General features: G+C 36.0%; 1 protein-coding gene across 3 annotated transcripts in view; it reads left to right on the top strand.

The window, feature by feature from the left end:
- The first annotated feature begins 5,333 nt into the window (after positions 1–5,333).
- Gmppa (GDP-mannose pyrophosphorylase A) overlaps positions 5,334–16,063 on the top strand; it is a 54,973-nt gene continuing 44,243 nt past the window's right edge. For all 3 annotated transcript variants that reach the window (XM_068354036.1, XM_068354038.1, XM_068354037.1), the window contains exons 1-2: positions 5,334–5,490; positions 15,706–15,904. In XM_068354036.1, coding sequence (XP_068210137.1) covers positions 5,448–5,490; positions 15,706–15,904 — 242 coding nt within the window. In that variant the 5' untranslated portion in view covers positions 5,334–5,447. The remainder of the gene's footprint in view (positions 5,491–15,705; positions 15,905–16,063) is intronic.

The following is a 16,063-nucleotide window of genomic DNA, read 5'->3' as shown; positions in this document are numbered from 1 at the left end:
TGCAGAGGAAAAAGCTCAAATTAAATGATGATAAAACAGAATGTATGTTTTTCGGCACAAGGGTGGCTTTGAAGAATTACCAGTTAATTCAAAGTATAAAAATTGGTGATGCTGATGTTGGGATTGTGCCTGTTGTGAAAAATTTGGGTGTAGCCTACTGATAGACTGTAATTTGTCAATGAAGGACCAAATTGTGAACACAGTGAAAGTGTGTAACTATCACCTGAGAAACATAGCATTTATTAGAAAATATTTAACAGAGGGCAGTACAAAAATTTTAGTGGTGAGTCATGTAATATCAAGGCTTGATTATTGCAATACTCTGTACTACAAATTGCCCAATACACTACTAAGGAAGCTTCAAAATGTGCAAAACCGGGCGGCTAGACTGATAAAAGGCATTAAATTTCAGGAGAGAATAACTCCTGCACTGATCGATCTACATTGGTTACCTGTTAAGGCTAGGATTGAATTTAAAATTTGCTTGTTGACTCACAAAGCACTTACAGGTGATAAGCCTAAATATCTTCGTGATTGCTTGATCCCCTACCCTGAAGCTACCAGCGCCACTGTAAGAGTTAGACATGCAGATGACCCACATAGACTATTCGAAATTAGTGTGAATCATGCAATAGGAGGAAGAACGTTCAGTTATGCTGCACCGAGACTCTTTAACGACCTTCCACTCGATGTCAAGAATAGCACAAATGTGGCTGCCTTCAAGAAAAACCTGAAGACTTATCTTTTTAGAAAGTGTTATAATAGTGACCTGAAAACTATTAAGCCTGAATACAAATGCTAGCGAAATAACTGATAACGATACAGAGCAAAATAGTAACTGGAAAGGAATTATTTTTTCATACATCAAGGCCCGCCTGAACAGACCTTTAGTGTTTGATGGAGGGCGAGAAATAAACCTCTAAAAGTAAAAGTAAGTAAGCTAGTGTAGCGCAAATGTCTTGTGAGAACATACAATGTGAACGTATGGTAGATGGAGAATGTGTTAGGTGTTATACCAAAAAATATAATGACAATTTTGGAAAAATGTATGATATCAAGTGTCCTATAAAGAGCAAACAAATAGTTGTACACGAAAATGTTAGATGGTATAATAGTGAGCAATAATATTAAAGGCAAAGAGACATAGACGTAAGATGGAAGGTAGATGGAAAAGAGCCAAATCCTCACAAGCCGGAAATCTATATAACAAGGCCAGAAATGACTATAACATCCTGTTAGAAAAAAAAAAAATCTACAACGGTGAAAGTAAAAAAAACTAACAACATGACGGAGTTTCACAAAAAACTAGATGATTTGAAGGGATTAAAGAAAAAATATGTCTTGCCTGATAATGTCTGTGCAGAGAAATTTGCTATATTCTTCAATAAAAAATTTATAAAATTTATAGAGGTTTCCTTCAAAATCAGTTAGGACAGTCAGTTATGCCAGTGAAGGAGGGTAAGAAGATAATAAAATTTTAGGAAATAACTGTGACTTGTTAAAGGTTATGAGAGAGGTGAAGAATACATGTTGTGGAAACGACTCTTTCCCAAATAGTTCAATAAGTGAAGCTCCAAACAAGCAAGTTGTATATAATATTTACCTGAACATAATTAACCTAAGTATATCACAATCCAGTTTTCCTAGCTGTGAAAAACTGCGTTGATCAAACCAATATGCAAAGGAAAAGGTGATGTAAACGAACTAAATTCATATAGGCCCATTTCAAATTTATCCTACATGTCTAAGCTTATTGAAAAAAATCATAAGTGAGCAATTATGGGCGCATATTGATGAGTTAGAGGTATTCCCGGAAAATCAATCGGCTACAGAACTAATCACTCTACAGAAACTACCTTATGATCAATAACGAATGATATGATAGGTCTTCTTGATGAGGGAAAGTGTGGAATCTTCATTATGTTAGATCTTAGTGCTGCTTTTGACACTGTTGTGCACGAGTACTTACTTGACGACTTAAAGTCCATTGGAGTGACTGAAGAAAGCACTGTAATTTTTGCGAAGCTACTTAACGAACAGGAAGACCATTGTAGAAGTTTCTAGAAACCGATCTAGTGAGAGAATTCTTATGAAAGGTGTACCACAAGGTAGTGTTCTGGTCCTTATCTTGTTCAACATATATACTATCTAGCTATCACATATCTTGAAAAAACAAAAAGTGGGCTTTAAATTATATGCAGATGATACTCGGTTCTACCTTTCAATTTCAACAACACAAGATACAAAGAAGAAATTTGATGAGATAATGACTTAAATAAAAATATGGATGCAGAGGAAAAAGCTTAAATTAAATGATGATGAAACAGAATGTATGTGTTTTGTCACAAAGGTGGCTTTGAAGAATTACCAGTTATTTCAAAGTATGAAAATTGGTGACGCTGATGTTAGAATTGTGCCTGTTATGAAAAATTTGGGTGTACTGATAGATTGTAATTTGTCAATGGGGGATCAAATGGTGAATACAGTGAAAGTGTGTAACTATCACCTGAGAAACATAGCTTTTATTAGAAAATATTTAACTGAAGGCAGTACGAAAATTTTAGTGATGAGTAATGTAATATCAAGGCTTGATTATTGCAATTCTCTCTACTATAAATTGCCCAATACACTACTAAGAAAGCTACAAAATGTGCAAAACCGGGCATCTAGACTTATAAAAGGCATTAAATTTCGGCAGGGAATAACTCCTGCACTGATCGATCTACATTGGATACCTGTTAAGGCTAGAATTGAATTTAAAATTTGCTTGTTGAGTCACAAAGCACTTACAAGTGATAAGCCTAAATATCTCCGTGATTGCTTGGTCCCCTATCCTCAAGCTACTAGCGCTGCTGTAAGAGTTAGACATGCTGATGACCCAGATAGACTATTCGAAATTAGTGTGAATCATGCAATAGAAGGAAGAACGTTTTGTTATGCTGCACCGAGACTCTTCAACGACCTTCCACTTGATGTCAAGAATAGCAAAAATGTGGCAGCTTTCAAGAAAAACCTGAAGACTTATCTCTTTGGAAAGTGTTATAATAGTGATCTGAAAACTATTAAGCCTGAATACAAATGCTAGCGAATAACTGAAAAAAATACAGACCAAATATAAACTGGAAAGAAATTATTTTCACACATCAAGGCCCGCCTTAACAGACTCCTAGTGTCTGATGGAGGGCGAGTAATAAACCCCTAAAAGTATAAGTATTTTGTGAGTTTTTTTTCTTTTTAATAAAGAATAGTTGATTAAAAACCAATCTTATTAAAATTTCTCATGTTTTCCATAGATTTCATAACTGGTGTAGACATTCAAATCTCATAATTTTCCGTATTTCTGCCTCACTGGTTTCTGTTGCCCTGGTTCTAACTCCACAAAATAAGATTGCGGGGACTCATCAAGTAATAGATAGGGACGAAGCATCCAAGCACTCTTCCTTGTTTCCTTTATCTGTGTACCATTCTTCCAGTTACCAAAAGTTATATAGTATTCCTTCACTAAACTGTACAGTTTTCTTTTGCTTTGATCTCTTCTATCCATCGTTAATTATTCTACATGAACAAAAATATGTTTTAGGACCTGCAGTGTGCTCTGGCTTTTCCGTATGATAAAATACGTGGGAAGGAAGACCCAGTTATACATGGCTGAGGACTAAACCGCGAAGTCGATGATGATGAATGGAGAAGTATTGATTTTATTGTTCAAGATAGGGATGACTGGCGAAATCTTTGCGCCAATAGGCGTAGGAGATGATGATGAAATGACCTGGAATAAACTCTTAAAGTAACGTTGATTAACATGCATATACATTATGTCATTGTTTCCAAATGTAAACTTCAGTAACTCATTACTTTTAAATGTAATGGAAAGGCATAAACGAAATTTTCCCTTTTTGTCTGGCAGCTTGTTATTAGACTTCTAAATTTTCTTTTATTTATTACATATCTTTTTTTACTTATTTAATTAAGATATCGTGTGGTGAAGAGAAATGAATGTTAACTTCACCAAGCAAGTGCCAATGGTAGTATTTTGTATCAAGTTATTACTAGTTTGCTTCACATCTGTTTACCTACGATGCCACATTTCTTCGCGTGTATTGCAGTGTTGCCACAACACTGACAGCCTCTCATATATGTTTTTGTAATTTATTCATATACGTATGTCATCATCATCCGAGGCTAGTCCACCGCAGGGCAAAGACCACATACATGTCTTTCCATACGCGTCTAGTTATGATCTTTCTATGCCAGTTTATACCCACCAGGTTTCTTAGTTCGTTAATACACCGTCTTCTCTTTCTTCCCCTCATTCGTTTGCAATTTCTAAGGCCGGCCATACATTATTATGTACACCTGACAGGTACACCTGAACAGTTACGCCTTTCAGGAATACCTGATACCTGAGGAGCACACACGCTCTTCATGCATACCTGTCAGTGTCAAGTTTGTCAGTTCGCCATGGATTCTCGAGAAGATGAGTTGTACGTTCTCTCATTATTTGTAGTTTTTTGTGAAATGTAAAAACAAACGGAATAAACTCAAACAATGGTGTAAGGAATGGCTGCAAAGAAGAAATAGATTTACCCATATCAATCTTCTTAAATAATTGAGACAAGAACCATCTGATAACAATTTTCTGCACATAAATGAATCAGTGTACAACGAGTTGCTGTCACTTATATCTCCCTTGATTAAAGGAACTCCACTGTAAAATAAATAAAAATGACAAAGCTGTAACCAGAAAAAAAAATTAAACTATCCACATCAAATGATTGTTAATAACTGAAAGACCTGTTCAGATACACCTAATGAAACCGCCACACACACACATCAAGTTTACTCGCCTGTCAGGCGGAACTGATCTAATTTTCATCAGTTGTCAGGTCGCCTGAGAGGCTAGCTTTTCCCGCCATACACTATCAGGTATACCTGAGAGGCGTAACTGTTCAGGCGTACCTTTCAGGTGTACATGATAGTGTATGGCCGGTCTAAGGATCCATTCTCTTATTCTTATTGACCATTTATGATCTATCATTCTCATAATGTGTCTCCCCGTATCCATTTATATTTTCTCACGTGTTAGAATACTTTCTACTTTACCTTATTCTCATATCTATGTTGCTCTTTTACCGTTTCTTATTGTTGTTCCCAACCATTGTTCTTTCCATTGCTTTTTTGAGCTGTAATTTTATCTTATGCTTATCCTTCTTTTAATTTCGGTCTCGTGCATGTATGTAAACGTATATATTCATAAACTATTAATATTTTTTTATTGACAGTAATGGTATCCTTCACCTTTTAGCTGGCAACACTGAATACTCAGTCCAGGTTGTGTCAAAGCAATCGTGAGATCGTGAAAGTTCCCTCTGCAGACGAATATTTGTTGTGTTGGCAGGTTAACATTGACAGTATTGACTCAGCAATTTAGTTTGAAACTATTAGACATGATGTTGAAGGCTGTGATATTAATAGGAGGACCCCAAAAAGGTATTGTGATGTATGAAATAACGGCGACTTATTTTGTTGATGCCTCTTGTTACTATAAGTACAATTTCTTCCCTAAAAGCCATAGTTTAGCCCAAAGTAGACGACGTTTCAATTTTGGAATGGTGCAATATTAGTTAGGACATTGAAACTCTCATAATTGAATTGATCTGTGCAAGCACGCTATTTTGAATGCCGTATACCACTGGCGGTAACCTGTAGTAATTAAGTTACAGATTTTTGTAAGAAATACCTGTTTTGCTCCTTGGGCCGCGGCACAATCATAGGAGGCTCTTTCTACCCAGTAGTTCAGGGTTTTCGGCAAAAAACATAAAAGTGTGCTATTAAGCACATATTTAAGATCCGTAGACAATTTCCAAACGATCTTATTCTATACAAGATAACAGTGGGAGCAATAATAAACAAAATATAGGGGGGTGGCCGGAGCGCTACAAACTACCATATATATTCAGCCTGATCATTAGAAATGGAAGCCAAGTCCATCCTCTAACAGATGCTGGAGTACGAAGTGACAACTCGCCCCATTGTTAAGTTTTATAACTGATAATAAATGCCAAAATGCTAGCCCATGGGACTAACATGCGTAGCGAAACTTAGTCTGCCTGCCAGAACATAGGAGCAGTGAGATAATGTTTGATCGCAAGCATATGGCAGAGCAAACTCCAATAAATCAGTAGGTCAATTAAGTAAAGAAATATTTGTAAAATGAACACTGTAATGATCGATGCCATAGAAAATGGTATGAAGGCCCCCATTTTCTATGCATCCAGAAGTCCTGGTAAACATAAGCTCCAGTGTTTTGTTTATCGATTCATTTCTGTTACTCGGTTTTAATTACAGTAACTTTTTTTATGACTGATGGAAGCAATGTTTTAGAAAATTAATTTAAATACCAACACAATTAGACAAGTACACTATACTTTAAGGTGTTTCAAATGTAATTGATGACGATACCTAGCGCAAAGTCATAGCTTTTCAGTTATGGTAGTTGACCCACCATAACACAAAAACTATGGATTTCCACTCAGAATCATGATCAAAAATTTTCAAAAAAAAAAAAAAAAAAATGTTACAAGCAAGACTTATTTTCTACAAACGTTTATGGAACCTTTATATAATTTTATCGACGTGACTGGTTAGTCAGGTCCTCTCATAGACCATAGTTGTGTTATACCATATACTGTATTACAGTAATACTATGATCCGACAAAAAGAGGAAGTTCATCTTATGTGGGGTCGGGTTTAATATTCTTAAATCCTGACCAAATTAACAAAAGGATTTACCCGTTCATATTGGAATCCCTTGAACTGACATTGTAATTTGAAAATTCATGTCTTAGATTAATATGTTACTGTACTATTTTATTTGTGCACGTTCTGACTAAAGAATTACGATCAGGATTGTTATTTGGGAGCCTTTGTATAACGACGGACAGGAACACGTGCTTAGAACACCATCTAATCTAACCTTTCCAATATTGAAAATGAATAACAAAAGAGGTTTAGAATATGAAATGTTAGGCCCTTTATTCTGTTCATACTAGTAATTTACGACAGAAGCACCACCCATGAGTATTTTTCTGAACTACCCTGTGGAAGGAGCCTCCTTTGATTATGTGCTGACGACAAAAGGAGCAAGACAGGTATCTTTTATAAAAATCTTTAACTTCAAGCTGTGTTCTTAACTTACCTAACGAAGGGGGCTAACAGCCCCCCTGTGACCCCCTTAGACTGCCAAATTCTTAGTGGTAGGGTTAAAAAATAGAGGAGTTAGCCTATGGGGCGTAGCTGTCATCATATATACATAACATTATTTTTAAGCACTTAGGTACAGTATTCTATTTCATATGGTCAAACTTTACCTGTGAAAAATTTAAATACTGTACTCTGATGTATTATGTGCGTGAACATGTTATCCTAGGTCATTTTTGTAAAGGTTGAGGTTAAGGATAAGTAAGGACACAGCTTTTTAAGTTTTGGTTTGGGAGGCATGTGAGAAATTGATGTTTACTTGTGACAGCTTGCTAGTATCTCTAGATGGATCAAGAGCTTCCTCTGAAAAGATAGTAGGTTATCATCATTTACAGGTCATAAGGAGCTTAACTCTCCTAATAATGACCAGAAAAGAAGAGCAATGTTCTTCAAATGTATTAGGGCACTGTATTATACCCAGTGTCATAAGGAAACATGACAACTTTTATATGATACTTCACTAAAATTTTGAGTGTAATGACTGTTTTAGGATAATTTTTCTTCCTTTTAACCATGCTTAAGTTATGTTAAATGGGGATTCTGGGATTCCTAGAGTTGTAATATCTTGAAAACTATGATGAATTAGGAATGTGGTCAACAATTGGTGATCCTTATTTTTAAGAAGTTGTTGCCCTCCCCACTTATGACTTTTAATGGGATGTATCCTAACTAGGCGGCCCTTATGATATGGTATACAGTATATCTTTCCCTTTCAGTCTGTTCTCCCCATCTTTTTAATTTAATTTTTGATGCACATGTAAGAATATGGCAAACTGTAAGCTTATTCTCTATTCAACTTTTTCACATATAATATGATTTCAATTTACTTTAGCCATGGACCTAATATATCTGTGGGCACATCACATAAAATTCTCTAGGTTTTGTATGCTTCCCTCTCGCCTTTGTAGAGAAATATGTGCAGATCATTAACACACTTCATTAGATTTATGCTTAGCAAACTGCCGTGATGTTCATATTTACCAGTATTCTGTCAATCTTTCCACTCGATCCAGGTTGTATTGTATACTGCAATATATATATATATATATATATATATATATATATATATATATATATATATATATATATATATATATATATATATATATATATATATATATATATATATATATATATATATATATGTATATGTATATGTATATGTATATGTATATGTATATGTATATGTATATATATATATATATATATATATATATATATATATATATATATATATATATATATATATATATATATATTTAGCTTTCTTCCTATGAGGTATGGTGTGCCACTGCCTAGTGTAAAATGTTGCTTGTGAATGATATACCAGAGTAGGAGTACAGTACTACTGTAATTTGAGCTATTGCTAACACAATGATGGAATATCGTAGATAGGAACATGTTTGGAAATTTTTCCTGACTATATCTTTTCAGTTACATAAAAAAAAAAAAAAAAGAATATGTTGTCAGAGTCTAGAATATGTGAATATTTTTTATTATGATAGGTTTACTGGACAAGGCTAAGTGATATTTACCAAATTTGAGTAAAGCTTTAAACTATAACTTTAGTTGATCTTGACATTTATCATGTGTAAAGATCTCTTCTTATATAATAATGTGCAGTTCTAAGAATTCTAATTTCATTTAGGATTACAGTACTGAATAGCTCTAGTTCTGTACCGTAAAAGAATTTTTTTACAGGGTATTGTATTTGATTATGAAAGGAAGAGATTTTCTTGATTAAATATCTAATTTTATTCTGAATCAAACAGTAGAAATTACAATATAGACCTATTGAAGTTCTTATTTTTTGTCTACACCTGTGATGTTCAAATTCCCCATACACTTTGATTGATAGAGTAACTAACAAAATAATTGGTGGTATCTCTGTGTGTGCACATATGGATCCTTGGTTCTCAGTAGTTAACTGCCTCATTATTTATGAAGTCTTGAAAAGAAAAATAATGTACATGTAACGTCTTTCAACTGTCCCAAGACAGCCTTGTATTTAGGGATAAGAAGTACCCCATTTATGAAATATGCTATGTAGTTCCAGATCCATTCAGGATTTTGAGTAATGGTTGTGTACAGAATTTAGTTTTTTGTTCCCACATGAATACAAATGCCCATCATTTAATAGGAGTATGACTTAAGGTAAGCTGATATGGCTTTTAAAATTTTAATGAGGCAGTTATTACTACTACTACTACTACTACTACTACTACTTGCTAAGCTATGACTCTAGTTGGAAAAGCAGGATACCATAAGTCCAAGGGCTCCAATGGGGAAAATAGCCCAGTGAGGAAAGGAAATAAATAAACTATAAGAGAAGTAATGAACATTTAAAATAAAATATTTTAAGAACGGTAACAACACTATAAATAAATTTTTCGTATACTGTATTAACTATAGAAACATAAAATCCAAGAGGAAGAGAATTAATATAGAATGGTGTGCCCGAGTGTACCCTATACTGTAGCCTAACCACAGACAGGTGGCACGGAAGCCCGGGGCGCCCACCAGTTTATCAACTAGAAATTCAAAGTGGACTTCGGTCACAAGCAATACGCACGTAGCCTATTCTTGCTGCCTCTCTGATTTGACTTTTAAATTTTCTCTTTCTTAAATAAATGGATGTGTACAGATAGGTTGTTGTTCAAAACATACATTAAAGAAGAATACAAGGAAATGCAGACGTTTTCCAATAATGCAGTAAATGTGACAGGGTTAAGTGCAAACCTGTCTTTAATCTCATCATCATTGTTCCTTTTATGGGGGGGCAGGACTTATTGCTTGCAGTCATCATCTTGCTATGTAAGGCAGTATAACATTAACAACCTGAACCTAAGGAAGTTGGTCTTCCTTTTTTGTCTGCTGTCAGGATTTCTAAGGCTGCCCCTACAGTGTATTCCTGAATCCTGTTTCACCTGTGGAGGCACTGAAGTATGTGACACTTGTTGGTGTTGTCTCTGCTTCTGTGAAGTCTCTCTTGTCCCCTCTTCCCCTGTGGAAGTGTAGTCGTTGGTTTCTATGACCCTATAAAAGTTGAGCGAAAAGCTTGTTTACTCCTCATCCTCTTCTGTTTGTTCCTTCTTCTCTGCCTGGTCTTTGTTAGAATCTTTAGAGGCTGCTATTTCTAAGATAAAGAAAGCCATTAGACTGCTTGACAGGAGTAACTTAAGACTTTGACCAAACTTTCCCCCCTTAAGAGTGAGAGACGGTGAGGTACTGAGAGTCTATTCAGATTGAGGTGGTATCTCAATACATGATACATGATATAGGTGCTCATTCTTTTACCGAAATTAGCATATGCACTGTGGGGCGGGATGAAGGGCATCCCTCTTCCCCTTTTCCTGAACGAAGAACCAACCTGGACTGGGAGAGTTTCATTGCGCGGTACAGGTCATGCCCTCGTGTGAGCCTTGATCAGCAATACGATCCTGGGTTTCGTTGTGATCGTTCACGGCGAGGTCAGTCAATGGCAGAGTGGTTGCTGCTCGATCTGTCACTGTGTGTTGATTTTCCTTGAGACCCTTGGGATACAGGTAATGCCCTCACGTGGTTGTACTTAAATGGACAAGATCATAGGCCACCTGTTCTTTCCTTCCTGGCCGGTCCACGCACCAAGAAGTTTCCACGTATGACTTGGAATAGGAATGTACCACCCAGGACTGCTCTCATTGCTTTCATGAGCACCAAGATACCTATTGAGTGCGAGTGATCAGTGGCAAGTCTCTTCAACACCAAATGAATAGTATGCACTCGACGAGCCTTTGCGTTGCCTGATATTGTGCTCACTTTCATGTTCTTCTGAGGCTCAAGCTTGATGTACTTTGTCAGTCACTTGTGGCGTGAGGAACAAGGGAACAAAGTAATTGTGCTTCAAAAGGGAAGGCTGATCATCAATTAGGCTGCTCCTCATATTCTTTAAGGTCTCTAAGGTACACTTCCAGTTCTGTTATCATACTGGATTGTGCATACTCTTTAAAGAAAGATGAAAACTTTAATCAGGTACTTGCTGAAACCTATTTTCATCCCTAACGGTGTCTGACTCTGGTTCAGCACCCTTGGAAGTGATAATCCAGAGACTGAGTGTCGCTTGTTGATGCTCTTGCACTGAATAGTAAGTTCAATAACCTTGGAGATGTTTGCCATGGCTGCTGTGGTTGGGTTTTGGCGCCCCTCAAGGATCAAAGATCTCACTTCAGTTGCCACTTGCTACCATGGCCTTGGACATGAATTCTCAAATCGGTGAGCCTGAGCATACCCTTCTGTCTAGTCGGTCAAGGAAGATCCTGCCACTCGCACTTTTTAACCGAGGTGATTCTACATTCCCAAGGGTACAAGGGAGCCTCATCTTCCCTTTGATTCTGCAGTTTCTGCTTTAATGGTAGTTTTGTGGGTAGAGAGAATCGAGACTACAATCTTTTTAGTTCTTAACCCTGTTGTCATGGAATCCTTCCATGGCTAGACTCCAGGTGGCTTTCTGTATCAACCAATGTTCCAGTGCAGTTGCTTACTTCACCATTACTAAAGACGTTGGTTATGTTCAGTAAGTTAGTTTTGTTTGGTGTAAAGGCAGTGAGTTTCTGTGTATACCAGGCTCTATTTCAGAATGACTCACTCATCCACTGTACAGTTACCTTTAGAGGCCCACTCCATTTGAAGGAGCCTTTGGTGAGACCAAAGGTCTCAGACACGCCTTCAGCATTGTCTTTGTAGGAGCTCCAGCTGCCTCTATTGTCTGATCAGGACCTTCAGCTGCTTCATCCTCTAAGAACAGTGTGGACAGTGCTCTTCCATTGGTGCCTAACCTAGCTGTACATGAATGGGGCTCTGAAGTTGGGAGTCCATTCTTCAGCTGCTGCATGTTGGAATACATATCCTGCCATTGTGCAATGTGGCATCAACATGAAATGGGGGAGTGGGTGGAAGAAACCCTTCAGGATGGGTACCTCCTGCCCTTCATAGTTTTTTGTCCTCCTCTCGCACTTCAATGGCTTTCCGAAGTTTTCTTTCTGAAATCACAGAGGTGAAAGCAATAGAAGAGAAGAATGCTTACGAATTCTTAGTTCTCGGGTGTTCTATGGTCAACTGTTCCTGGTAGAGAAATTAACAGGGAACAAGATCAGTCATCGATCTCTCACTATTGGACAAGTTTGTTTTTCCAACTCCGTTGAGCATGGAAACGGCAAGTACCATCAGGACATCCATTTTATAAGTTACTGGGTCTGAATGTGCAAAACAACGTATTGAGATTTGTTGCCAATAGATTCATGAGGGAGTCTTATAAATGATGTAGCGCCTTGCAAATATCTGAGTTTAATGATCATTACAGAGTGGGGGGACGTTGGCCAATCTCTTGCCAAGTGCTTGGTGACAAAGGGTTTTAGATCTTGGGTCCTTTTATTATTAAATATGCTGCTGTAGTCATTATGCATGTTGTCATTCCTGCCCTCTTGGTCTTCCTGTGATAAGTGAAGGATTGGAAACCAAGAAATGGATTTTGGAAACCCAGGAGGCGATCTCCTCATCTTGTGTTTCACATTATATGGATACTTGGTGACTGTCCAACTGAGTTGTTGCTGGTAGAAACCTGAGAATTTGCTGCATTAGAGACCAAATTCTGAACCAACTGAATGGATCATCTCTTCCAAATATATGAGAAGACCTATCACCAATTTCTACATCTTGACAAGGGGGATCCCACTTCTGTAGAAGCTTTTGAAGCAATATCAACAATGTTTGGGTCATGCCATCTGTGGTACAAATTAGGCCAATTTAACGTATCTACAACTACTAGTGAATATGTTGCCTTTATAGTATGTTAAATATCAAACTTATCCTAGTTGACCTACAGAGTCTTACCCTATTTTTGTAACACTTAAATATGTTATTAATTGAATGAGAACCTTTGCAAAGCCTGAGTTGCAGTGGCAAGATCAAAGCAAATAACTCTTAACAGGAATATCTTCCCTGCACAGTCAAACTTACATTTCCTGTAAGGTAAATGTATCAGTGCGGGAAATTAGCTGTCTTAAGATTGAAGCTATGACATCCAACTTCCAATATTGGACTACAAGGCAGAGGCTACAGTTTCTATCCTGAAAGGGGTCTGGTAAGTACTTCCTCAGTGAACTTAAGAGAGAGAAAGACCTATTCCCCTGTTGCTATATGTAAGCGGAAATAAGCAAACAGAATTGCTGTAGTTGGAGATCTGTCCAAAACCATCATTACTGCTTGATCTTATAACATGAACTTCAGCTCTATTTCTTTTCATGTACAAAATTAAATTTAAATTCAAACGGAAATGAACTGGGACTAACTACCAAAAATTATCAGTCTAGATCACTGCTCATCAAGTTGATAAACTTTAAACAAAAAACACTAGAAACATTAAAAAAAGAGGAAAGTAATGCTAATGAAGCAAAAGTTCCTTTATCTCAAGTGAACAAGCTACATAAAGTCAATTCTTGTGAACTTCAAATTCAAAAGATGCCATAAACCCTTACCAGTTGAAATTATATCTACCTGGCAAGGAGCTATAATTTTCTTACACCGCAAGAAGTAGAATGTGAGTGAATGGAGTAAATTGGTTATGCAAGGAGAATGATTTTTAAGCAATCTTGTTAGTTCCAAAGATAAGTAAAGATCTAGAAAATTATATTGAGACCGTTAACTCCTTGGGACCTGGTGATCCATAGCTTCATGTTGCTCATTATGTTGTTTGTAGAACTATAGACATAAGTGTATGAAGCATTTGAAGAACACAAATGTTAGCTAATTACACATTAATGGGTTTGGGATGAAATGAATGAAGTAAATTTGGCTTGTATGTCTTATATATCCATTTTTATTTACTAACATCAACTTTAATTGGTAACTCTTCATCAGATTTAACGCTATGGTCAATTATTGGTAAGTATGGTACTGTATATGGCTTATTTTAAGCTATAAGTAGCTTATTTTGGGTAATAAATACCTGTAGCAGATTTCAGTAGTACAGTACCAGTATTGTCACATATCATTACAAAACATTGATTTTCAAAATCCTCAACTGCAAATTGAGATATCTCGGTTGATGTACTTTCTAGAACTACTAGAGAAGCATTTAACGATAGTTCAACATGTTTCTAAAAGAAAGCAATGCTGTATAAAATATGGCGTCTCCCCCAACAAGCGATTCATTACTTGGTAATAGACTTCAACAAAAAACCTTGTTATTACTTCAAGTTTCGTTGAAATTGGTTCTGCAGTTTTTGCGCAGTGTTCACAACCAAATAATAAACTGACAAAATATTTACCTTTTACTGAACATTGTAATTAGATGTACTTCATCCAAAATGTTACAGATTCATCCTTGGGTCATACCCAACATGACCACCAAGTTTGGTCCAAATCGGTACTGCAGTTTTTGTGTAACGTTGCTCACGAAAAAGAAACGGCAACGAAATTGAAAAAGAGCTTTACCAGAAAGGGGAAGGTTAACAGAGTATTATTAGAAAATGTAACGATTTACACAAAAAAGGAAGGTCACTTTTCCTGCTTCCCCTTTTTTGGAGCTGATGGTGTATTATGTCTTTTAGTGGATATTATTTTGTTATAAAGTACAAGTTACATATGTAAGGTAAACCCTCGTCTATGCTTTATTTCATCATTAACTAACTCCTAATTGCTAAATTGTTCATTGTGTAAAACATCAAATCATGTCAAATATTTCTTTTAATTTTATGGTTGCTTTAGAAATTTTCATATAATGAGACTTACCGACACTATTTATCAAAAGTAACAAAATCCACTTTAACCAAACTAGTTAAATTGATGGAGCAATAATCGTAATGAGCAGAGTTTTCTCTGAATTAGATGATCATAATTGGAGGTCTTTTAATCGAGAATGATATACCTCTATCAATTAAATGGAGTATGAATTTATTTGTTAACTATTTATTGCTTTTTATTAAGATGGCTATTTGGCAATTATTTTGTGCTTGAAGAGAAGTGCCTTTTCAGCGTTGGATTTCTGTAGTTATTAAGGATGGTATGGTGCATTTTTTATATTGATTGAGTAGAACTTTATTTTTACTGGGCAAATATATTGCTGATTATGATTTAATACCAGAATAGACAGTAATGTGTTTTGTAGTTTCTTTCTAATACTATACTTAAAGGTTAATTTTACAGTACTGTAAAGTAGGTAAAATTCTGTTTGTGAGTAAAACAGTATACTACAGTATATTCACCTTCATAGAATTTTCTGTATAATGTATGATACTTTTTAGAAAGTATTATAAAGATGTGATAATGAAAATGCAGAAATATCATATTATAAAAGACATATACTGTATGGATAATGAGAGACAGAAACTAAAGCATTGTTGCTAATATTTGAAGGGTCTCTCATGTGAATGGGAGTTTGCTTATCATTTATCTTGTTTGGTTTTAAAGGTACTCGCTTCCGTCCCCTTTCCCTCGATGTACCTAAGCCGCTATTCCCAGTGGCTGGCCTGCCCATGATCCAGCATCACATAGAAGCATGTGCTTCCGTTCCAGACATGAGAGAAATTTTGCTATTGGGATACTTCCCAGCACAACAGTTGCAGCAGTTTGTGGCAGATATGATTGCTACTTACAAAATCAGAATAAGGTGAGTGCAGCTAAGTGAATGTTGTTATACTTTTTTACTGTATATAATTTAAATGGTGAAATATGTTTTAATCCCCTTTGGTGTCTAATGATTTGAATAGTTTTGGATAAATGAATGCTTTTTTTTTATTGATAAAACACATAGTATTGTAATTTCTTT

The sequence above is a fragment of the Palaemon carinicauda genome, chromosome 30, assembly GCF_036898095.1.
Source record: "Palaemon carinicauda isolate YSFRI2023 chromosome 30, ASM3689809v2, whole genome shotgun sequence".
Taxonomy (NCBI): Eukaryota; Metazoa; Arthropoda; class Malacostraca; order Decapoda; family Palaemonidae; genus Palaemon; species Palaemon carinicauda.
Note: the sequence above shows the minus strand (reverse complement) of the source record. Positions and strands in the feature narration are given on the sequence as shown.